The 24,631-nt window shown below is 37.5% G+C and overlaps 3 protein-coding genes across 3 annotated transcripts; all 3 read right to left on the minus strand.

Moving 5' to 3' along the window:
• Nucleotides 1–997: 997 nt before the first annotated feature.
• On the minus strand, nt 998–6,136 carry LOC135773570 (zinc-binding protein A33-like). Its single transcript, XM_065283232.2, has 6 exons — nt 5,585–6,136; nt 4,610–4,705; nt 3,812–4,042; nt 3,701–3,723; nt 3,501–3,619; nt 998–3,026 (listed from the first exon to the last, which is right to left on the minus strand). The coding sequence occupies exons 1-6, from the start codon at nt 5,993–5,995 to the stop codon at nt 2,512–2,514; spliced, it is 1,395 nt and encodes a 464-aa protein (XP_065139304.1). The 5' UTR covers nt 5,996–6,136; the 3' UTR covers nt 998–2,511.
• Nucleotides 6,137–6,172: 36 nt separating this feature from the next.
• rapsn (receptor-associated protein of the synapse, 43kD) lies at nt 6,173–18,183 on the minus strand. Its single transcript, XM_065279014.2, has 8 exons — nt 17,212–18,183; nt 15,925–16,263; nt 14,014–14,172; nt 12,602–12,700; nt 10,350–10,472; nt 10,206–10,259; nt 9,828–10,027; nt 6,173–9,753 (listed from the first exon to the last, which is right to left on the minus strand). Exons 1-8 carry the CDS (start codon nt 17,434–17,436, stop codon nt 9,681–9,683), a joined length of 1,272 nt encoding a protein of 423 aa, XP_065135086.1. The 5' UTR covers nt 17,437–18,183; the 3' UTR covers nt 6,173–9,680.
• A 1,352-nt stretch (nt 18,184–19,535) lies between these two features.
• Nucleotides 19,536–24,538, minus strand: kbtbd4 (kelch repeat and BTB (POZ) domain containing 4). The gene is made up of 5 exons (XM_065279012.2): nt 24,467–24,538; nt 23,535–24,005; nt 23,312–23,453; nt 21,799–21,905; nt 19,536–21,371 (listed from the first exon to the last, which is right to left on the minus strand). Exons 2-5 carry the CDS (start codon nt 23,985–23,987, stop codon nt 20,511–20,513), a joined length of 1,563 nt encoding a protein of 520 aa, XP_065135084.1. The 5' UTR covers nt 23,988–24,005; nt 24,467–24,538; the 3' UTR covers nt 19,536–20,510.
• Between the last annotated feature and the right edge of the window lie 93 nt (nt 24,539–24,631).

A 24,631-nucleotide genomic window follows, 5' to 3' on the forward strand; every position in this document is an offset into this window, starting at 1 on the left:
TGTTAGAAAAATCAAGTCTGTACAGAAATGAAAGAAAAACTAAAAGTAATAGAAGATTTGGTAATAACATTAGTTGCATGAATGCAAGTGTATAGGAGCAGAAAGAAATACATTTTAGTGCAATATATGAAATTAAAGACAGCTGAAAGCTTGAAGACTCACTACTGCAATATTTAGCTCCACATTTGCTTTAATACACCTGCCTGTAATTTTTACAATAGGTGAAGACTTGGATCTTGTGTGCACCTTTACCCTAAAGTCTGCAGGCTGGTGGCCCACCAAGAGCAGGATTTGACACCCCTGGCTTAAATAAACCCTCAGGTCAAATACAGACTACATTAGTACAGAAAGTACCACAAGTGCATAACTCCTTGTGGCGGTTTCTGTAGTCGGTGAGGAATAGAGAATAATAATGTTAATTGTAAAGTTAATGTTTAGTAAGGAGGGATTTAATAGTCATGATTTGATTGAAATGTTTTATTTGCTGTGCATATTAAAGTACTTACAGCATATAATCGTAAAGTACAGTAGTAGTACAGTATTTTAATCCGGTTCTTTTTTTGGCTGTACTAGAAGACATACGTAGACGCTCTAGGCTTAAAATGTGTGGTACTTATAATAGCTCTGCAATTTCCTGAATCAGTAAAACTATTAACCACCAGTAAACAGTTTCAAACTAAAAATAAACTTGAAAACATGCAGTAGCGCAGGTTCTTTTATCATGATGAAAATGTTAAAAGTTGCCCTACTGAATGAATATGTGCAGATACATTTATACTACATTAAAGGTGCTCTAAACGAATCCACGCATATTAAAAAATTTTTGTTGACAGCCCAGGCTCCACAAACAGCAACAAAAACAAAGTGGTCAAACCTACTACCACGAAACATAAAGTGTTCCAGCCAGTAAACGACAAGAAGGATTTGGGGAGTGGGGGTTGGGTGCGTTCATGACTCTTTCAGAAAGCACGGAAGGGTGGGGGGAGGGGAGGAGTTAGCTACGCTCTGTTTTGTTTGACAACACTACGAATGTCAACAAGAAGTGACGTCACACAGATTCGCTTAGAGGGCCTTTAAGTTCCTTAATGTTTATTGTGCAATTATGCATAAACAGCATCAAAACTCCTAATTTACAGTACAGAAAAACATTCCGTATAACAAATCTATTTCGACATCTATATTCAAAATCTGTATTCACAAAATCAAACACTTGCGTTTGATATAATATGTCTGCCATACTTGTAAACGCAAATAAAGAAACTACTTATAACAAATACTTATATTATGACATTATACTACATTATTTTAGTATTTTAGATATTTTTAACTCATTCCTCGCCACTGACGAGTTATTTCGTCAATAAGACAAAACATTTGCCTGAAAACAAAGTGTTTCTGATGAGTTTGTATGGTATCTGTAATACCGCGATTATTCACACTGTTAAAAAAATGCAACACGAAGTTAAAACAGCTTGGTTTTGCAAGTCAATAACTTTTGGCTTAAAAAAGTTGACATAACTTATAAATTCAAGTTGAAATTGTTTCAAGTTAAAGTAACATAAAAATATGTGTTGATTTGACAAAAATGCTGCAAATTTTTTACAGTGAACTGAAGCGAAACATTATTTATTAATTTTACACTCCGTGTATGTTTTGATAATTGTTCTGAATCTGATCTCTTAACAAAATTCCTTCACAAAAATGCAATAATTTTAGCTTATTGCTCAAAATTTTGTATTTTTGAAGAAACTTACCCATATTTATAAAGTTTATAAACAGAGAAACTGTTTTTTTCCCGTTTTGTTTGTTTGTTTGAAAGCATTTGATATACACTAAGGATTATTAGGAACACGTGTTCAATTTCTCATTAATACAATGGTGTAATGGTTTGGGGGGTGTTTTCTTGGCACACTTTAGGCCCCTTAGTGCCAATTGGGCATTGTTTAAATGCCACGGCCTACCTGAGCATTGTTTCTGACCATGTCCTTCCCTTTATGACCACCATGTACCCATCCTCTGATGGCTACTTCCAGCAGGATAATGAACCATGTCACAAAGCCTGAATCATTTCAAATTGGTTTCTTGAACATGACAAGAGTTCACTGTACTAAAATGGCCCCCACAGTCACCAGATCTCAACCCAATAGCATCTTTGGGATGTGGTGGAACGGGAGCTTCGTGCCCTGGATGTGCATCCCACAAATCTCCATCAACTGCAAGATGCTATCCTATCAATATGGGCCAACATTTCTAAAGAATGCACCTTGTTGAATCAATGCCACATAGAATTAAGGCAGTTCTGAAGGCGAAAGGGGGTATTAGTATGGTGTTCCTAATAGTCCTTTTGGTATTTGTATGTTTATATATTTTTAGAAGAAAATTTTCAAAAAAGTTTTCAAAAAAAGGCTGGCGGGGAATAAGTTAAGTTAAATTAACTCATAATTTTAGGGCAACCAGGTCACCTACATTTTTTTTAAATTATACTGCATTTGTACCCCTTATACTGTCAGACTAAAGTGCACAGATTTGAAGCGTGCTTCCCTCATTAATCCCAATGCAAAAATAAGGAAACATCTGCTCTGTAAACTTGTTTTTAAATGTGTAAATGCTTGAACCATTTGCAGTATTACAAAAAGAAACCTTTCCCTTCTCATAGTCCAGTTCTACTGTGACCATATCTGGTTTCCTTTTAAGATCGAGGCGTGTGCGGGGAGACGTTTGAGCCCAGTACTCCTTATCACACAGTCCAATAACCCAAAAACCGTCTGTGGGACTGAAGAAAGCAGAAGTCTTTCTTCTAAAGGACTCTCGTGCCACTCCAACGTACCACTCTCTAGTGTCTCCCACTTCTACATGCCAGCTGTGCTTTCCAGATTTGAAGCTGCCAGCAGCTAGTACTGCCATGCGGCTTGTGCAGCGCTCAGGGTTATCTGGTACCTGCTGTTTCTTTCCATATTTAATGGTGGTCAGTTCATCACTGATGATCAAGTTGGGATGTGCTGTGTTTGGATCAAAATTGACAAGGCCTGGAGACAGTAGAAAGAAACAGATCTGCTCAAAAGTCATATGTGACCCTGGACCACAAAGCCAGTTATAACTAGCACTGGTATATTTGTAGCAATAGCCAACTATACATTGTATAGGTCAAAATTCTACCTTTTTTATGTTAAAAATCATTAGGATATTAAGTTAAAAATCCTGTTCCATGAAGATATTTTGTAAATTTCCTACGGTAAATATATCAAAAATGTATTTATCATCAGTAATATGTGTTGTTAAGGACTTTATTTGGACAACTTTAAAGGCTATATATTTTCTCAATATTTAATTTTTTTTCCACCCTCAGATTCCTGATTTTTAAACCGTTGTATCTCAGCCAAATATTGTCAGCATAACACAAACCATACATCAATTGAAAGCAATTTTTTTCACTCAATTTCAAAAACTGACCCTATATCGATAACAAAATTGTTCATTTTAAGTTCTACAGTTGAACTTACAGTGACTGACCGCTCTTTCCATTCTTTTCCAGACCCCATGCTTTATTGATCCCAGGTATTGAGACACGTTTATAAGAGACCCTTCTGGATACTCTGCTTCAGGTACAATGTATTGAGTCCTGCAATCAATGCATTTATCAATTTCAGTCTTTAAAGAGATTTCTTTGTATGCTTAAATGAATCCCTGTTGCTTACGATACCTTTTTATTGCCTCCTTACATTCCTGTAAAAATGTAAAGATATTAGCGAAACTGTATCCGTGTTTACTGCCCATTTGCATTAAATAAGACCACATAACAAAAATAACTGACCTTAAAAATTGATAGATCGTCTGCCGTTATGATGGGATCTATGTAGTTGATGATGTCTGTGAGGTCTTCAATGATCTTGTTGGCTTCCTCCAGCCGCTCGCTCACAGCCTCAATCTTGCTTTTTCTCTCATTTTGCAGCACTTTCAGCCGAACTATTTCTTCTTCCCTCAGAAATTCATGTAACTTTTCATACTCTTTCTTTATTTGCTGTGCAGTTTCTACTTCCTGTGTCTGTATATTAAAATATGAATAAATTTAGGCAGGGTGATCCATAAAGAAGTGTCAAAAAACCTATTTGTATTTAGGTGAGCAAATACGTTTAAGACTGGATAAGAATTGCAGTCTTATTATTACACATTAAAAATAGCTGGGTTATTTTTGACCCATAACACACCACTGGGTTAAAATTGACCCAATGCTGGGTTGTTGAAAGACCTGTTTTAAATTCATGAAAATTGGATCGGGATGATGTTACTGTTTCTAATAAAGCAAATTATTGGCCTGCATCAAGCAGAGTAAACAACTAACTCTGGACGGAAATAAATGTTGGGACGTTGCATAGACGTAATCAAAGTTAAAGCCACTTCAACTAAATATTAGACTGTTATCCTTTTTGACCAGGCAGTGTATTAAAAACTGTTCACACAATGACGTATTTCCCTTTTTTTTCTTTGTTGACATTAGTCAACTTTAACTATAATAATCTATAATAATAGCTATAATATCTATAATCACTTTTATTTGTTTCAATGGAAGAAAGAAATGAACACTTGCATAATTATTCTACCATAAATTTACCTGTATGTAGGCTTCCAGTTCTTCCAAGCTTTCCTTTAGTTTTTCATAGCTGATTAGATGTTTTTTGAAGGGATTATATCTAGCTGTGAGTTCCTTCTGTGAAGCGGAAGTATGGAAAAGCTATTTATAAAAATCCAGTATATAAGTGCACTATTATATCTAGAAAAGCGTTTTTTAAAACAAATTATTTTGGACTCTTCTGCACACTTTCAAAATAAAAGTACAAAGCTGTCCCTGGGGTGGTACCCTTTCAGGTATAAACAGCCCCTAAATGGTGCACCTTGAAAGAACATACTGGTACCTTAAAGGGGACATTTCACAAGACTTTTTTAAGATGTCAAATAAATCTTTGGTGTCCTAAGAGTACGTATGTGAAGTTTTAGCTCAAAATACCATAAAGGTTAAAATTGCTTTTTGTTCTATTACACATTTTCTAGGTTGATAGAAGCACTGGGGACCCAATTATAGCACTTAAACATGGAAAAAGTCAGATTTTCATGATGTCTCCCCTTTAAAGATGCATATTCACTGTTAGAAAAAAGTTTTAAAACTACCTTTTCTGTCATTGGGGTGGTATAGTTAATTTTGTTGTACCTTGAAATATTGTACCTTTTGGGGTACAATATTATACCATCAGGACCTACAGTATTGTGTACATTAAAGGACCAATTTTGTACCAGTTGAATGTTAGGAGTGCAAAACATTTAACTGTACCTTTACAAAACAGGTCGAGTATAGTAATGTAAATGTATTATGTTCAGCATACCTGTAAAGGTACAAAACAGAACCTGGGTAGCACATCGAGGCATTTATGTACAGTTTCGTACATGTTTGTCAGTGTTTGTAGCTCAAAGGAACATATCTATACCTAAATGGTACATATTAGGACCGTTTGTAAAAGATACGCAGTCCCAGTGACAGCTTCTGTACCTTTTGTCTGACAGGGCATACAGCTGAATAGATTTAAATCCTTACCAATATATCCGATGCTGCCTCAGTTATAAGGCAGTAGTCATGATTTGCATGGCTCCTTGATGAGGTACAATCAACACAAATAAACTCTGCATCTTTTCGACAAAAGAACTTCTTCTCCTTGTTGTGTAGTGAGCAACGGTCCTCTGATATTACGACAGTGTGCTCCTTCTTCTTTCTGAGGTCATCTGAAGGTTTCTTTAAATCCAGATTGATGGAAGGTGGTCTGGTTGAGATCTCTGTACGGTTACACACGGGACATTTCCGTAATCCCTTAGCTTTCCACTGTGACTGAATGCAGCTTTTGCAAAAACTGTGTTTGCATTGTAAGGTGGTGGGATTATTGAAGACCCCATGGCACAGAGGACACACTAGATCCCCCTCACATTTAGCTGCCATCATAAAAGCCGACATGATAGCGCGTTAGACTCTGATGGAAGTGTGTTTTTAGCCGTACAGCTGGGAATGACTGGTCTAACCGGATTTTTTTAATTCAGACTAGTGTTTCCTGCAAGACTTCTCAGAAACGTCACTGTGACGCTAAATATATCTTGGACTTTCCTTGAATACAAAAGACTCAGAAGACATCAGAACAGAACCAACAGTCTTTATTTGCAGATTTACTTACAAAAAATGTCCATTATATATACTTACACAATGAGTCTTAATTTCAGAAGATCCTGAAGAAGTTACATGCAAGTATTATGAGGGACAAGTGTAGAGAGGTAGTTATGACCTGTGATTAACCAGGATGTGAGATGCTTTAATACACGGCAAGCAAATTAGTAAACAGGAAGATTAGCTTAGAACTGAAAGAAAAATATGGTAAAGGTTATGAAAAATAAGGCAAAAGAGAAAGAAATAAGCAGCATCTACATATTGCTCCCATATAAGTTCAACAATAATAAAATGCCACGTCATGTTTTTTGATCACAAGCAATACACGTCATATGAGCCCGTCTGGCTAAAGTCTCATCATCTAATGGCCTTACTTGTCAGTATTAAATATATCAAGGTTATATTTTCACAAAAAATTATTTGCATTATGTAGGATGATTTTATGTGGAAAACTGTAAATAACAAAAAATATTTTACAGTGAGGAAAATAAGTATTTGAAAACCCTGCTATTTTGCAAGTTCTCCCACTTAGAAATCATGGACGGGTCTGAAATTGTCATCGTAGGTGCATGTCCACTGTGAGAGACATAATCTAAAAGAAATCCAGAAAACACAATATATGATTTTTTAACTATTTATTTGTATGATACAGCTGCAAATAAGTATTTGAACACCTCAGAAAATCAATGTTAATATTTGGTACAGTAGCTTTTGTTTGCAATTACAGAGGTCAAACGTTTCCTGTAGTTTTTCCACCAGGTTTTCACACACTGCAGGAAGGATTTTGGCCCACTCCTCCACACAGATCTTCTCTAGATTAGTCAGGTTTCTGGCCTGTCGCTGAGAAACACAGAGTTTGAGCTTCCTCCAAAGATTCTCTATTAGATTTAGGTCTGGAGACTGGCTAGGCCACCCCAGAACCTTGATATGCTTCTTACAGAGCCACTCCTTGGTTATCCTGGCTGTGGGCTTCGGGTCATTGTCATGTTGGAAGACCCAGCCTTGACCCATCTTCAATGCTCTAACTGAGGGAAGGAGGTTGTTCCCCAAAATCTTGCAATACATGGCCCCGGTCATCCTCTCCTTAATACAGTGCAGTCGCCCTGTCCCATGTGCAGAAAAACACCCCCAAAGCATGATGATACCACCCCCATGCATCACAGTAGGGATGATGTTCTTAGGACGGTACTCATCATTCTTCTTCCTCCAAACACGTTTAGTGGATTTATGACCAAAAAGTTCTATTTTGGTCTCATCTGACCACATGACTTTCTCCCATGACTCCCCTGGATCATCCAAATGGTCATGGGCAAACTTAAGACGGGCCTGAACATGTGCTGGTTTAAGCAGGGGAACCTTCCGTGCCATGCATGATTTCAAGCAATGACGACTTGGTGTATTACCACCAGTAACCTTGGAAACGGTGGTCCCAGCTCTTTTCAGGTCATTGACCAGCTCACCTTTTTTAGGATCATTGAGACCCCACGAGTTTAGATCTTTCATGGAGCCCCAGTTCAAGGGAGATTGACAGTCATGTTTAGCTTCTTCCATTTTCTAATGATTGCTCCAACAGTGCACCTTTTTTCACCAAGCTGCTCGACAATTTCCCCATAGCCCTTTCCAGCCTTGTGGAGGTGTACAATTTTGTCTCTAGTGTCTTTGGTCTTGGCCGTGTTAGTAGTTGGATTCTTACTGATTGTATGGGGTGGACAGGTGTCTTTATGCAGCTAATGACCTCAAACAGGTGCATCTAATTTAAGATAATAAATGGAGTGGATGTGGATATTTTAAAGGCAGACTAGAAGGTCTTTGAGGGTCAGAATTCTAGCTGATAGACAGGTGTTCAAATACTTATTTGCAGCTGTATCATACAATTAAATAGTAAAAAAAATCATATATTGTGTTTTTTGGATTTCTTTTAGATTATGTCTCTCACAGTGGACATGCACCTACGATGACAATTTTAGACCCCTCCATGATTTCTAAGTGGGAGAACTTGAAAAATAGCAGGGTGTTCAAATACTTATTTTCCTCACTGTAGCTGGGTTTTCAGAGGCAATGTCACATATCTTAAAATATTACATATGGTTACTCTCAGACAGAAAACTAACATTTTATTTATTATATAAATGATGACTTGTATTTGTATTTTGTATTTATGGAATAGTTACAGTGGCACAGAAAGAGGATCAGCTGTTCAAAGTGTGCACTAGACATTGGATTATATGAGAAATCTTTGCAACATGTAATGCATATGTTATAAGTTAGTATACAGTCACTTTATATGAACATCAATCATTAGATTATTTCAATTTGGTATTGTTTAGGCTACATAAAGCACTGTGCCAGTAATAGCTGCATCTGAAATATAATCATTGTAATATGTGGGATATACATTTTTCATTATTATCACATATAAATATTTGATCAAACAAGAAATTTGCTTTTTGAATACTGAATGAAAGTGCCCACAAAGAAATAAAGATAAAGGCTTATTTTGGGCCACTTTAAATAAACATACTCCGATACAGTTGGTTTAAAATGTGCTGTTAAACACAGGGTATTTAGTCATTTGTAAAACATTAAAGACAGAACACATTTTGTGAAACGTGAATTGTCTCACTGATATATAATAGCTGAAAAGTTTTAGAAAATAAACTGATATTAACACACCATATTTCTATAAGCGCACCTGCCGTAAATGGCATCGTAACAAGAAACTTCTTTTCACATTCTGTTGATTTGTTGTAAAGAAAAATGCTGAAACAGTGTAGTATAAAGTCTTTGATAGAAGACAATATTGTCATAAATAAATAGTTAACAAAATGTATGATTGGTCAAGTTAATAAGTTCAACATATGCCCCTGTTACCTCAGAATATAAAAGTTCAATAACAAGAAGGCAGTTAGAGACATTTGAGTTTCCTACAAGCTCAAATCAAACTTCAAACAAACTCAAATAAAACAGCATCTCAACCTCTCTTGTACTGATAACAAGAATGACATCAAATTATTGCATTTGTGAATTATTTACACATTGATTAAAAATACAATCATTAACAAAACCCTGTTGAAGTGTTTGTTGATCTATATTTTTGTACTGTTCTTTGATATTATAATACTAATGCACTCACCTCTGACGATTATTCTCATTGAAAGAAAAGCAGTACAGCATAGTCCAATGAGAAGCTGTTTCTGTTATACCAATGCCATTGTAAGTTCATTCAGTCCTCAAGTCAGTAAGAGAGATATTACTTAAAGAAACATCTGGCCTCTTTGGTGACTTCACTATGTTGGGCTATAAGTCCACGTTCAGTCATTCCCACATCATTTCCAGTTGCTATAAAGATAGGATGGAAACACTTGAAAACCTTTCTTTGTCCCGTTAGAAAGCTTCCTGGAAGACGGCCCTGGATCTTTTGCTCCCGTGATGGGTCACTGCGAAGGGATTCGGTTGTTTTGTCCAAGGCAGGACTGCAGACTCATACAAATCCCAGTTTCACGGATGAGCAGTGGCATTTCGGGCAACCCTTTGTACCATTTGTCTGCAGACACCTAGACGAATAAGCAAAATGAGCTCCATAGCTTCCCCACAAACATATGATACTAATAAACATATGATTGCATACTTAAGGTGGAAGATGTGAGAGCAAGGCAAGGCTTGCAGCTGTTGGTTCTTCTCTCCGATAGATTCACCGCACATGCCACAGTAGAGCTCCAGCTCCTCCACACACTGCAGGAACTTCACCACCTGCTCTCTCAGCTCATCTTGTTGCTCTTTACAGCGGTAGACGCTTTCACACAGGCTGTGTACCTTCAGAATACACAGCTGGAAATAAAGAGCACAGGGTTACAGTTGGCTGTGCAATTGTAGACTGTTTAGAGCACAGCTTTATTTTTGAATATCAAGTCATCGACTCTTCACTGCTTTTGCAGTGGTGCTAATGATGAGATATAGATATATGCTGACATGCATCTTATTCTAAAATAGCTGCATCTGGACACACCTTATTTCCAATCGCCTCTGCCAAATCATGTGCTCGTTGCAATGAGTCTAGAGCCTGTGGCAGTGAAAGAAAGAAAGAGAAAAAAAATGTTACAGACCCCTCTTAAGTTGCATGAAATGTGCACTATAAGGTTTGTCATTTTACCTTGTCATATTCCTTTTGCAGAATCCAGCATTTCCCCACTCCTACATAGATAGATGCTTGTCCAAGACGGTTGCCTATCTCTGACATTATACACATGGAGGACTCATAGCGAGGGAATGCTTTCTGTATTAAAGATAAAATAAAAAATATTGTTGATTAATAAAAAAATGTACACCCGTCTGAAAAATCCAGCAAAGACCAGCATAAGCTGGTAGCTGTTTTTTGCTGGTTTAAGGTGGCAGTAGCTGGTTTAAGCTGGTCCTCCCAGCCTGGCAAAGCTGGTCAAGTGGGTCAGCTGGTCTTCCAGCCTGACAGCTAAGTTCAGCTAGACCAGCTTAAGAAGTGACCAAAACACAGCTACACAAGCAATACAAGCTAAAACAAAGCTGGGAGACCAGCTTAAACCAGATCACCAGCTTATGCTTTTCAGTAGGGCACTATTGAATATTTTGTCATAATGTGTAGTTAGGAAAGAAGATTGGCTAAAAATTGGAAATATGATATATTAAAATATTTGTCAAACACAGAAGTTCATATACAATAAGCCAATGTATGAGATTTATCTATGTGATGAAAGGGACTCATTTGGAGGTGTGGTTTCCAAATTAGCACACAGCATAAAATTATTTGTTTACTAAAGTGCACACTCTAGCACAATGCTACAGTCAATGTAAAAGGATCTAGTGATTAAATAGATATACAGTAATGGTATGTATTGTTGATTTTATGAAACTGTACATTTTCTGTCACTGGGGTGGTGTCGTCAAAGGTTCACTATTGGACTTGTATAGGTATACAAAAAATTTAAAAGTTCCACCTTTTGGGGACCTTTTGTGAACCCTAAGAACCTATTGTGTACCTTTAAGGACCAATTTTGTACCAATTAAATGTTAGATGTACAAACATGTAACTGTACCCTTAAGGGACACTCCACTTTTTTTGAAAATATGGTAATTTTTCAGCTCCCCTAGAGTTAAAAATTAAATTTTACCATTTTGGAATCCATTCAGCCGATCTCCAGGTCTGGCGGTACCACTTTTAGCATAGCTTAGCATAAGCCATTATATCTGATTAGACCATTAGCATTGTGCTAAAAAAAATAACAAAAAGAGTTTCGATATTTTTCTTATTTAAAACGTGACTCTTCTGTAGTTACATCGTGTAAGACCGACAGAAAATTAAAAATTCAGATTTTTAAGGGCGACATGGCTAGGAACGATATTCTCATTCCGGCTTAATAATCAATGAATCAAGTGGCCAAAAATAGTATTAAAAGTTACTAAGGGGACTATTTTCTGCTGCTGCGTATATCATTGCGCCTCCTGCAGCCATGTTACAGCAGCAAAGTCCATGATTATTACGCCAGTATGAGAGTATAGTTCCTAGACATATCTGCCTAGAAAATCACAACTTTTAATTTTCTGTCAGTCTTAGTACACGATGTAACTACAGAAGAGTCAAGTTTTAAAAAGGAAAAATATCCAAACTCTTTGCTTATTTTTGAGCGATGCTAATGGTCTAATCAGATTCAATGAATTGTTCTAAGCTATGCTAAAAATGGTACAGCCAGACCCAGAGATCAGCTGAATGGATTCCAAAACGGTTAAAATCAAATATTTAACTCTAGGGGAGATCGAAAATGAGGATATAAAAAGTGGAGTGTCCCTTTAAGGTACAGTAATGCACCCAAAAAGGTATTATGTTTAGTATACCTGTAAAGGTACAAAAGGGAACCTTATGCCCCATTCAGACCGCCAGCGACTAGCTGTAACAAACCGAAGCAATCTTTTATTTCAATGGAAGCCTGACGACTTCCGGCGACACTAGCGAAAGTGACTGTAGGCGACCGGATGGGAGTGTTCAACGATGCGAGAAAGTAACAAAAAGTTTAACTTTATGCAAATTATCAGCGATTTTCGGGGGTGACTACCAATGGGACCGAAGCAGTGGAGTTCGCGTCATTCATTCTTCTTTTGTTAGGTACTGGAGTGGACAGTACTCATTTGTTTATGACAAGATTTAGAAAAGCCCCATTAAAAGAGACAGGCGACACACAGCGAGAAAGCACTGGTGGTCTGAACAAGGCTTTAGGGTACCATCCCAGCAACAAAAAAGGTAATTTTGTACCTTTATTTCTGACAGTATATGCTATATTAGGATAATAAACCTGCAGTAGGAATTACAAGCAATGGTCAACAACATGATACAAAAATTTGTAGCTGTTGCAGCTGTGGGTTTGCAGAATTACTCACATCAACATCTTTTTGAGAGCGATGAATATCAGCAAAGTTAAGCAGACACAATGCCTGAAGTGGCCGATCTCCATGCTGCAATGCAATCTTCATCGATTCCTGACAGACATGAGATTAATAGGAGTTCCCATATTAAAAAAAAAAAAAAAAAAAACTTTTATTCAGTCATAGTATTATTTGCAGACTATTTTAGTTTACAACCTCATCAAACCATGTGTCCAACCTCCAAATATTCATCAGCTTCACATTTGACATAGAAACGACATAATCACTGGGTACGTTTAAAAAACAGAGACGCGAAGGCCCAACAAGATCTAAAACTTGCATGACAGCTGGAACGTGCCCTGCATTGATCCCCTGTTAGCCAATTATAAATCATCATAGCAGACAGCACATTGTGAAGCTTACAGTCTGAAGCAATGAGTGTTATATTTCTGTCCTTGCCATTAGCAAGAGACTGAGGGTGAGATCTGCTCTTCATTAACCCTTCTCTTAGACACCCGACCGGCATATTTTTATCAACCATAGTAAAGGGGGTCGGTCTGGTGGGCTGGCAAGACCTACAAATAACTGCACCTGTCGGTTGTGCTCTGGCCATGAGGAGTACCAGGGTTCAGAGGTCAGGGATATGCCAAGGAGACTGATAAATATGATCAATATGTGGCATCCTGGGGATAAAGGTGATGCTGCCTACAGTTTGTTCAGGTGACCACTGACGCAAGCTGTGATATGGCCATATCCAAAGTAGGCCTGGCATATTTATAAAATTATTGCTATTTAAGTGAAACTAGTTTTAATTCAGGACATCCATGTAGTTAAACATTTTTGTCCTTGTGTGAAGAGTTAAGATGGAGGCTATATGTCAAAGTTATATCTAATGTTATTCCAGCCCTACTGAAAAATCCAGCGAAGACCAGCATGAGCTAGTAACTGGTTTAGCCTGGCAAAGCTGGTGGGTCAGCTTTTCTTTCAGCCTGACCAGCTGAGTCCAGCTAGACCAGCTTAAAAAGTGACCCAAAACACAGCTTGCTGCACCAACAAAACCAGGTAATACCAAATCTGGGAGACCAGCTAAAACCAGCTCACCAGCTTATGCTGGTTTTAGCTTTTTTTCAGTAGGGAGATACAAAAAGGGGAAGTATCGTAATGTTATTTTTATAATGGTTTGGGTATTATAATGGTCTAGCTCCAAAAAAGTTAAAAAAAAAAATGTTAATACTTTCACCGGTTTTCAACACACAGGCACCCATGTGAGGTCAATGTGCATGCAATGTGCATCACTGTTTCAAAAACGGTTGTCAACATTTTACATACACAATGTTAAACTCTCTCTTATTTGGAAGTCGCTTTGGTTAATTGTCTGCCAAATAAAAAAATAAAAGTCATTTTGCTCAATTACAATATGTTTATACCTCACAGCACTCCATGGCATCTGGCAAGCGCACCAGTTTTCTGTAAGCCACCGACATGTGGTACTGGCTCATGGCACGGTACTTTAGACTCCACCCTTTACCATAATCATTCACAAGTTCAGCTGCTTTGCAAGGAAAGAACAGTGCTTTCTCAAAATCCTGTAAAGAAACAAAGCAAATGGACATTTATTAGCTGTGTAAAAGTTGATAAATAATTCAATTAATATTATTATTAAATGATTTCCTGTCGTTTAAAGCATGATGCTAACAATGGCAAAGTCATAGATTTGGTTTGAACATGCTCCTAAAAACTTAAACATCAATGCAGATATCTAAATGTCAATGTGAATTGGAGATATTAACTTTGCCACAGCTATAAGAGGCCATGCTATTATTGCTCCTGGTAGCTTTGACATTCCCTGCATGCCTTATCATCACACTTATTACAGCAGGCCTTTCTGAGAATTTAGGGGATTTGCAGTCTTAAATCTCTAGTGTGAAGGTGAGTACAAATGCCTTTATCCAGACAAACCCACTTTGTGGGACTTGCATTGGGATGCACAGTATATAGCATGTACAGTATATTAATCATGTTCAGAGCTATCTAATGTGTGTCAGTAAAGTATAATTGTGTCTGTAGGGGCAAAGGGGTATTAAACAGGTATGTTTACATTGATTAAACATGGACAGGTGTTGAACATACTATGGTTTGAAACATAAACAAATATACAGTAAATAAATGTATACGGATCAGTGACGAAAACGGTTTGGCAAGATGAGAAATTCAAAAATCTTTTTAAATAACTTGTTATAAAAGCACGCATCAGGTTTATTTCAATGCACATAGTGTATTTATGTTAATTTTATCCAATAAAAATTTACATTTGCACCATTTTTAGGAACGTTATTAAGACTGAATGGACCTGAAAATGTCAAATGGTTTAACCGCCAATTGTGCCAAAGAATGAAAAATATTAAATATTTTTTCCACCTTGATGGCATGTAAGCATAATCATAAAAAAATATATATAATTTTATTAGTTATTTCTAAATGTAAATTTTAATGCGTTTTTGTAATATTTGTTCTGACATATGCTGAAAACAGTCTTGTTTTCTAAATAATCTGATATGTATGATATAAATGTGTGTAAAAATCATATTACACCAAACTAGATGATTATATTTTATTCCACATTTTTTTGAATATATTTATATTTTAATTTAAAAAAATACTAGTTCCACCAATTGACACAGACTGGTTATACCACATTGACATTCTTGCAATTATCTGCCAAATATTCTTTCAAAATAAAATAAAACCAGAAATTTTAGACTTGGTCCTCAAAAGAGAATGTATGCAAGTAATCTGCAAATTTATTTTGAATTTTTTTTCTTTTATATTTAATTGAACCATACAGACACAAAATAATTCACGTCACATCACTGACCCATACACAAGTCAAAAGTATGGACACTTGTGACTGACTTTCTCATCTGAATTTTTTTCACATAAATGTTTATGTTTTGCATGCCTATGTTTTTTTTAATAAATGCAGTGAAGGAAAGCAATACTTATTACTGTTTAAAAAGCATCTTGGAGAATAAAGCTGTAATTCAGGCAAAAGTTGGCATCTTTGTCGAAGACAGCTTTAAATATACGATTTGTTTAATTTGTTCAACTTTTCCGGTCACTACAATATCATACTTTTGTTTGTGGTATTTCATAGTTTGATGACTACCTACTTTTTCAAACTCTGGAAAATAATAATAATAAAGAACAAATATGCATGCCTAATCTGTCAAGTGGTAGTGTCATTGGCAGCCACAAGCAATACGCAATAAACGATAAAATTGATAAACCTAGTCTTGTATTGTTTTCAAAACTTTAAACTAAGGTTTGATTTGTGATACCTTCAGCTGGATGTAGAAGTTTCCCAAACTGCAACAAACCCTGCACTCCAACATCTTGTCGTCATTGTTGTGAGAGTACCGCAGAGCCTTCTCGTAGCTCACCAAGGCCTTTTGGAAAACACTAAGGCCCAGATAAGCATTGCCCATGCTCAGACACACCTGTCCGTTCAGCTGTAGGCTAACAGTGGTGCCCTGCATATTTAAGCAGGTCTCGCAATACGAGACAGTTTTCTGGAATTCACAGAGCTTCTCGTTGCTGCGTGCCAAGTTTAGGTAGCCCTCCGTCAAGTAGTCTGGATCTTCCATCTCTCTGGCTGTATTTATCTGAGCTAAGGAATACTGATGTTGACAGATGTTTGCAAGTGAACAAAACACAATGACAATTAGTTGACTTAATATAACTGCATAGAAAGCAATAAAAGTAAAAAAAAGCAAAAAAACTTTTCACTTACCAGCCAAATTGGCTATACAATTTTTATGTTACTGGCCAACTTCTACTAGCCAAAATCAAAATGATCAAAATCAGATTATTTCAGTGCCCGTGTGGATTTAAATATTATAAAATTTGATTTTGAACCATTTAATGGCTTTCATCTTTACAATAGTCAATCACTAAACTACAATCTGCACACTGCATTAAAGCCTTGTTTAATTAAAAAAGCCAATAATGAATACAATAATAAAAACAATGCCCCAAAATATGACAAAATGATAGAGTAGCATATCATTTTATGATGATAAATTTCAAATGCTGTTTGTTTTGATTTTCATTTCAAACCCTGCCATGAGTTTGTATAAATGGTCTTCAAACCACAACAGATATCAAGATGAGGTGAGCATACTTTATTATTACTCTTTGACACCTGCAGTTGTTAAAACATAACATTGTGCAAGTCTTTGCTGAACTTTATGCAAGCAGGTCCCTGTGCAAGGAGGTTTATGTCAACAAGATGCTCTCTGCTGAGGATCATATTGCATGTGGCTCTCCTTACTCCCCTTAACTATGGATCTTACATATAATAACCATGTTTCACATTACTCGCGTCCGTATGTATTTCAATCCCTCGGAAATCTTTGTTACTGACATGTCATGTAAACTGCAGGGGTAATTATTCATCAAGAATCTTACGCCTCGCTGTGCATACCTCTCTTTAAGCAAATATCAAACTTAATAATCAAATAATGTTTATTTCGCAGACTTTGCATCACACTATTTTGCAAAAAGTAAAAGACTATATCTTATCCAGATAAAACAGCATGTTAAGTATAGCTAAAAGTGGCTCTTACCTGTAGCATCTCTTTGTATTTCCCCATTTCGGAATGAGCTGTGATCAGACACCCTAAAACTCGAAACTTCCCCCCAGGATCGGTTGTCTTCCTCAACACCTTCAACCAGACATATAAAGCCTTTTCTGTATCATTAGACTGATAGAGCTTCAATCCTTTCTCAATCTGCTGTTTGGTTTGGTCCTGACCCATTTCTGCTACAAAGTCCCTCATAAAAATAGTCATTCGTTTGGCTCTACAGCCCTCTGAGAAAGTGCAATTGAACAATTTCTTGTCTTTCACAGTTACTGCACCACAAAACGCGTGTTTTTGAGAGATTGGCACCCAATGTTTGCTCTACTTCACAACTTTTGGGTGCAAATAAACTGTATCCAGAGGTCTTCAAAATCAAGATTCCCATTGATTTTCACATCGAGAGAAGTTAAAAGAATCCTACGGATTACAAAGTTAAAAACACAACTTATAAATCCACTGATCAAAGCCGATCAAGAACGTTCCAATGTAGCACTAAAGAAATAAGTCTTAATCCAAGGTGCTGGCAATGATCTCCCAGAATATCTGCTCCCTCCACGCTTGAACAGGAGGAATTTTCTGTACCCTTACCCCCCGCAAACCACCCCTTCATCTCTGTCCTCCCTCCCACTGCGGTGCTGGCGCTTCAGCAGATGGTCTTGTCACTCTGGACCATGTGTCCATGCTGGAATCCAACTTCAGCCTCTGAAAGATCCAAGGTCACAAAAGACGCTTATCCGACAATCTTCATACCAAGAGTGCTGCTATTCACCTCCGCATCCACTCACCCACGAAATCCTGAAGGCTACCAAAAACCCTTTAGGAGAAATTATATCAGTAAATATTCTATTTAAGCTACTGCAGAGGTCTGGACACAGTGTGAGCGAGTCTAAAAACAGACCGATATTTCACAACGGTGAAGCAGAGTCAAGCGCGGTCCTCAAAGTGGCTGGCAGTTCCTGTGGGTGGGCCTTGTTAAGCCCCTTGGTGTGCCATCTCCCAGCCCCCAGCCTTGGTGTCAGCAACTGATGCTTAGAATAGTTCACAAAGTCGGACATGGTATTTGTCTTGAGTTACAGTACCGCTGCTTCTTGAAACACATCAATGGGATCAAATCGTCGGGTTCTCAACTGAACCGTGGCTTTCTACTCTTTTCCTAACTTGTTTATGACCAGCTTCATGGATACAAATACCATTATTACATATTTACCACCTTGCCATTCACAAGTTCATCCTTCCAAAAATAAACATCTGAGGTTGTAAGTCAAGTCTTTGCTTTAACGCAATTGCTGAAATGCTAACACAATGCTTGATCACATTTTGGGGTCTGTAATGTGTATATGGTAGCCTATTTTTTCTCTCAATGCATACATGTATAGAACAAAAATATGCATACAAATAATTTACACTTAAGTTTTTGGGACATTACAAGAAAAACATGCAAGACTACAATAGAGAGAGTTGCAGGGATGACGTACTTTTGAAGGCTAACTCATAAGTTCTCGTAAAAAAGCCCATTAATTTTTCCCATAGACAAAAAATAAGCTTTGTGTTTAACAAAAGTTTATAGCTTTTTGTCCAACAAGTCTTGTTAAACACATCTTATTTTTTGTGCTAATCCAAAAGTCTATGGGATTTAGGGGCAGTTTCCTGGACAGGGCTTATTCTAGACTAAAATGCATGCCTTGTTGATGCTAGAGGTCAGAGGAGAATGGACCAACTGATTCAAGCTGATAGAAGAGCAACTTTGACTGAAATAACCACTCATTACAACCTAGGTATGCAGCAAAGCATTTGTGAAGCCACAACACGCACAACCTTGAGGCGGATGGGCTACAACAGCAGAAGACCCCACTGGGTACCACTCATCTCCACTACAAATAGGAAAAAGAGGCTACAATTTGCACAAGCTCACCAAAATTGGACAGTTAAAGACTGGAAAAATTTGCCTGGTCTGATGAGTCTCGATTTCTGTTGAGACATTCAGATGGTAGAGTCAGAATTTAGCGCAAACAGAATGAGAACATGGATCCAACATGCCTTGTTACCACTGGGCAGGCTGCTGGTGGTGGTGTAATGGTGTGGGGGATGTTTAAATGCCACAGCCTACCTGAGCATTGTTTCTGACCATGTCCATCCCTTTATGACCACCATGTACCCATCCTTTGATGGCTACTTCCAGCAGGATAATGCACCATGTCACAAAGCTCAAATCAGATGTCAGATGCACATTTTTGGGTTTTGCATCTGAGCTCTATGTCCTTGGAAGGTTAGGCAATGAGAGGAAACATGTTGATGTAAACTGAGGTTTTAATACAAAACAGTACAGAACAAAACATACATTTATGATAAAGTCTGTAACTTCAAAAGCCTTTACATCGAATCTTTTTCGGTCACATTTTGCACCGAATATCCCAAGATCAACATTCAAATCACTATTAATATAGATCATATGTCTGACTCACACAAAATGGCACGTTCACATAATACATGAGCTTAATGAACAGTAAACAGTTCTTGCCATCTGTCAGTCAGTTCTAAGTGGAACCAACCCAATTCAAATGCTTTCATGTCCAGACATAAGCCAGAGATGAGAGGGGAGGGTGGAAGAAGTGCTATTAGGAATGATGTAACTGACAACTGGCACCACTTAACATGGTTTACCTTATTACTTTCATTATGAACTTTATTTATAGGGTTCTTGACAACATTAGCAAAGTTAATTTTGTGAATTTTCTTTGCTTAGATAAGATGTTTGCATTTTGATACTTTGAAAACTTTTCCTTAATTTGTGCGTACCTTGGCAGACATTTGATGGACACCAAATATCCAGCATATGTAAACCAATCACTGTTAACAGTGTAGTTACTCTGCCCAACTTATAGCTGTACACAAACACATTTAATAAATGTTGTTACTTGTGCACAAATGAGCTATTGAGGTTGTAAATTCCAGAAATGTATTTGTTATACCTTGTTAACAGATATCATTTCTATTAGAAATTCACACTGTAATTTGAATAAAATGAACTAAACTAACTTTTGAAGGTTTACTAAAGATTGATAATAATACAGTGGTCAATATAAGATTGGTACTGTCAAACATCACAGGATCTATAAATCACATTTGTCCTTCATTAACATCATACTGTGTATCACAAGAGATAATTACAAGCCTGGTTTCATGTATACCACACAACACATTACGATTATTAACAGAATTACCAAAAAATAAATTTGCCATGGACCCATTATTTACACAGAACATCTGATGAGTACATTAAGAAATCATGCCAAAACAAACTGCCAGTTTGTGAGAAGTATTTTGATTCCCTTGATCACCGAGACCACTGATGTGGCAGGGTTTAACTTCAGTGTGTTTGCGTCTCCTTTTTTGCATTTGTCTCTAAAAACGTAAATGCAGCCGTTGCAGCTGGCCACTTTCCACAGAGACGGCACACAGCTCCAAACATCAGGGAAGCGTAGCCGGGTAAAGCTGTCCAGCAGTGGGTTATAACATACCAGAGAGTCGCCCTCCGCCACCACAAAGATGAGGTCTTTATGGGCGGTGGCGTGCATGCATCCTGCCAAAGGCAACATGTAGGGCTTGGTTTGGCACCTTTGAGTAGCTGTGTCAAAACATTGGATAAGGCGGGATGGTTTGGTGAAAAAGTCCATATCGTTTTCCTCCCCACCCAAAAGGTAAATCGTGCCTCCCAAATTGACTCCCGCTGCGCCGGACACAGCCGTGTCTAGCTGAGTGGTCTCTTTCCATATGTTGTCCTGCACTGTGTAACAGATGACAGCATTTGAAAGAGTGTCCTGAAGGGTTTTGCCTCCCAAAGAGTAAATGGCGTCTTCCGAGGACACGGACACTAGCGTGTGATGGAGACGGTCGCGCGGAAGTGGGGCACAGCGCTCCCAGTCCATGGTGTGCATGTTGCATTTCCACATGCGACGGGGTATGGAGCCCCCTACGACATACAGGTCACCGCCGTGTTTGCAGGCAGCTGTGATCTGGTGACACAGGCTGTTCTGACCACTTACACTGATGGCATCGTCCTCATCACAATGAAGAGACACTGCCAATGAGTGCGTGCGTGTGTCTTCCTTCCCAATAAGGTATATGTGCACTTTTTCACCAATCTCCTGGGAAAAAGTGAAACAACAAGCATGTTAAAGGTATAGCGGAAGATTTTACCGAATTTTTGAAAAGAACCGCCCCTCCAGTTTTTTTTAAAAAAAGCACATGCGCAACACTACCTGCTCCAGAGAGCGAACACCTATTAAACATGTGCATTTGAACATTTTGAAAAACACGGTGAGAACGCGAGCTTCAATGAATGGCTGAAGTCGTAGCCCACCACACCTATACACCTGAAAGTGCGCATGTGCAGAAAGCGAACCTAGGGACGAGCACGTACGACGGGCTTACGTCAACATATCATTGATTGACAACTGGGATGACCAATAGTCTTGATGATCCACCCAGAAAAAGAAAATCTTTCGCTTTACCTTTAATAGTCCTATTCACATATTAGATATATAATATATACATTTATATATCTTCACTCACCTTTAGGCTGTCTGAAAGCATATTAGAATACTCTTCTCGCTCAACTTTGTTGTGATTGATCCAAGATTCGATTGCTGCGGTTGGATTTTGCGAGCTTGGAACACCATCTGATCAAGGAGATGCAAAAACAGACAAGTTAAAAGAAGTTCTCTTTAAAACTTTCAATTCATTATCTCATAAATGTGACCCTGGACCACAAAACCAGTCATAGGTAGCACAGGTATAATTATATCAATAGCCCACAATACATTGTATGAGTGAAAATTATCGATTTTTTATGCCAAAAATCATTAGGATATCAATTAAATAACATATTCCATGGAAATATTTTGGGAATTTCCTGCCGTAAATATATCAAAACAAAGCTTTATTTATCATTAGTAATATGTGTTGCTAAGGACTTTAACTGGATACCTTTAAAAGTAATTTTCTCAATATTTTCATTTTTTCAAAATTTTCAAATAGTTTTATCTCGGCCAAATATTGTCCTATCCTAAGAAACCATATATATCAATGGAAAGTTTATAAACAGATTATGTTTACATCTCCATTTCCAAAAGTTGGCACTTATTTGTGGTCCAGGATCACAAATAATCTAAAAACAAATTTGGGTAGTTTTGTTTTGTTTAAACACAAATAATTCAATATATATATATATATATATATATATATATATATATATATATATATATATATATATATATATATATATATATATATTAAAGGTAGATATTATTTATATATCTGCTTATTAAAGATAGATATCCACACATTCACCATCCATAATTCTTTACCTAACCATCCTTGTATTATGCATCAATGCATATAATTTTTTTTTTTGAAAGGGCTGCACAAAAAAAACATTGTTTTCAGTTATTTCCTCTGATATTGTATTAACAGATATAATTTTGATGAATAGTATTTACATTGTTTTCATTTCATTATCATTGTATACCTGAGGCTTAATTGTAACACTAACACTATTTGACAACTAACCATGCTGTGTAAACATGATTTCAATTCCAGCCACCGGTTACTAGGAGTTGCTGATATGTTATGTTTTAGGTAACAAGACTGATTAAAATAATATAATGTTGGATTTTCATAAAAACATAAGATGAAGATATGTACTTCCATGCCTCGAAACAATCTTCAATATCTTAATGATAACACATAAAAACTTTTCACAAATTCACAGAAGATCATCTTCTGACAGTAAGAGAAAAAGACCAAAAGCACAGATTGCTCATTCGTGTATAAATATGTAGAGTAGCCGTGTTACAATTAACCCCTATGTTAGTTTGTGCCTCGCTCACCCCTACAACTTTGTATCTAAAGAGTGCATATGAGTACCACAAAGGTACCTTAATGGTACATATAAGTGCGTTTTAAAAAGGTTCCGACTGCCCACACTTTTTCCAATACGTTCATATACTTTGTCTAACATAAAATCTGTTTATACTTAAAATTTCCATATTTTATTAGCCATTTGCTGTTAACGCTTTTCATTCACCTTTAATGATATCTATGAGGAGACACAATGGCATGTTTAAGAACTCATCTGTCTGGTGCAGCTGAACAAGGTGAATCTTTGCACAGTGCTTGGCTGCCGTATACAACTCCTGGTCACTGTGTCTGTCCGCCAACCACATCACCTGCAATTAAGCGCAGTTACTTATTTACCAAGAAAAGTTACGTGTATGTTACAAAACAATGTTTGAAATTATAGGTTTCACCTGCAGGCAGTTCTTGATATCCACAGTTCTTGATAGGAAACGAGAGCACTCCTCAAACAAGGCAGTGAGCTGATACATATCAGCCATCTCATAGGTGTCCTGCAGATCTTCAACCCGTAGTTTGATTGTTCCATGATAGATGTAGTCCACCAGTGACTGGAAGACAGGGGCGCTGACATCCTTCAGCTCGATCTTGCGATCAAAAGCTTCTTTAAGATTAGAAGTGAACATGGATCTGAAAAAGCTGCTCTGTGCCGAGAGCACCAGACGATGAAGCTGGAACTCCTTGCTGTCCACGGTGACGATGACATCTGCAAACAGACCATCCTCCAGACACAAGTCCATGATGCTTTTTACGACACGACTGGAATGGGAGCGATCGGTGAAGGTGTAGCCCTGAAAGTAGTTCTCGTCCCCTGATGGCACTCCACTGGAGTCCTCACCAGACTCCATAGCATACACTCAGCTAATCTGAAGGAGCTTCGCTAAAATACTAGATGACTTGATGGGTATACTGTATGTGCATTTTAATAGGTGGCAAAGGCAATCAAAATAGACATAGATGTGATATGGGATGTAACACTCAGTGGTCTCTACAGAGATTGATCTTAATACATTTCTGTATATAGAATTTCAAGCTATTAAGTGCTCGTGCATGTATACTAATCCATAAATCCAATGGTACAATACTAACGTCCGATCTGCAAGATGTACAAATCCGCAACGTTAAATACTAGCAATGTGCTTGGTCAGAAATGTGGCTAACGCTAAGACAAACATTCTGGTTAAGAATAGTCTAGTTAACTTAACCCTTTAGAATCTATAATAAACGCGGCACAATGCGTTTAAAATGCTATCGGGTGTTAAACTGTAAACAGCACAAGAGTTCTCAAACAGTATTCTCTATGAACGTAGATAAACCCTTGCCATACCATGCCAGCAAGAATGCTTGTAAAAACTGAGCCCCAGGAAATAAACAGCACCTCTTCTTCATACTGACGTCACTGTGTGTTTATGTGACCCTCCGCTGCCCCCGTGTGTTGGAGGCCTGTTATTGCATCAAATCAAAATATTGTATAAAGCTATTTGTAATAAGA

This window comes from Paramisgurnus dabryanus, chromosome 9, assembly GCF_030506205.2.
Source record: "Paramisgurnus dabryanus chromosome 9, PD_genome_1.1, whole genome shotgun sequence".
Taxonomy (NCBI): domain Eukaryota; kingdom Metazoa; phylum Chordata; class Actinopteri; order Cypriniformes; family Cobitidae; genus Paramisgurnus; species Paramisgurnus dabryanus.

Excerpts from the sequence above, each read along its gene's own strand:
- LOC135773570 (XM_065283232.2), bottom strand. The coding sequence starts at position 5,995 with ATGTCGGCTTTTATGATGGCAGCTAAATGTGAGGGGGATCTAGTGTGT. Across the intron at positions 3,620-3,700 it reads TGTAAGGAGGCAATAAAAAG|GACTCAATACATTGTACCTG; the intron begins GTATCGTAAGCA and ends CATTGATTGCAG. Across the intron at positions 3,027-3,500 it reads GGAAAGAGCGGTCAGTCACT|GCCTTGTCAATTTTGATCCA; the intron begins GTAAGTTCAACT and ends TACTGTCTCCAG.
- rapsn (XM_065279014.2), bottom strand. The coding sequence starts at position 17,436 with ATGACTATTTTTATGAGGGACTTTGTAGCAGAAATGGGTCAGGACCAA. Across the intron at positions 14,173-15,924 it reads ACTTCTACATCCAGCTGAAG|GATTTTGAGAAAGCACTGTT; the intron begins GTATCACAAATC and ends GTTTCTTTACAG. Across the intron at positions 10,260-10,349 it reads TGCAAAAGGAATATGACAAG|GCTCTAGACTCATTGCAACG; the intron begins GTAAAATGACAA and ends TCACTGCCACAG.
- kbtbd4 (XM_065279012.2), bottom strand. The coding sequence starts at position 23,987 with ATGGAGTCTGGTGAGGACTCCAGTGGAGTGCCATCAGGGGACGAGAAC. Across the intron at positions 23,454-23,534 it reads ATATCAAGAACTGCCTGCAG|GTGATGTGGTTGGCGGACAG; the intron begins GTGAAACCTATA and ends GCTTAATTGCAG. Across the intron at positions 21,906-23,311 it reads CCTCATAGATATCATTAAAG|ATGGTGTTCCAAGCTCGCAA; the intron begins GTGAATGAAAAG and ends CTCCTTGATCAG.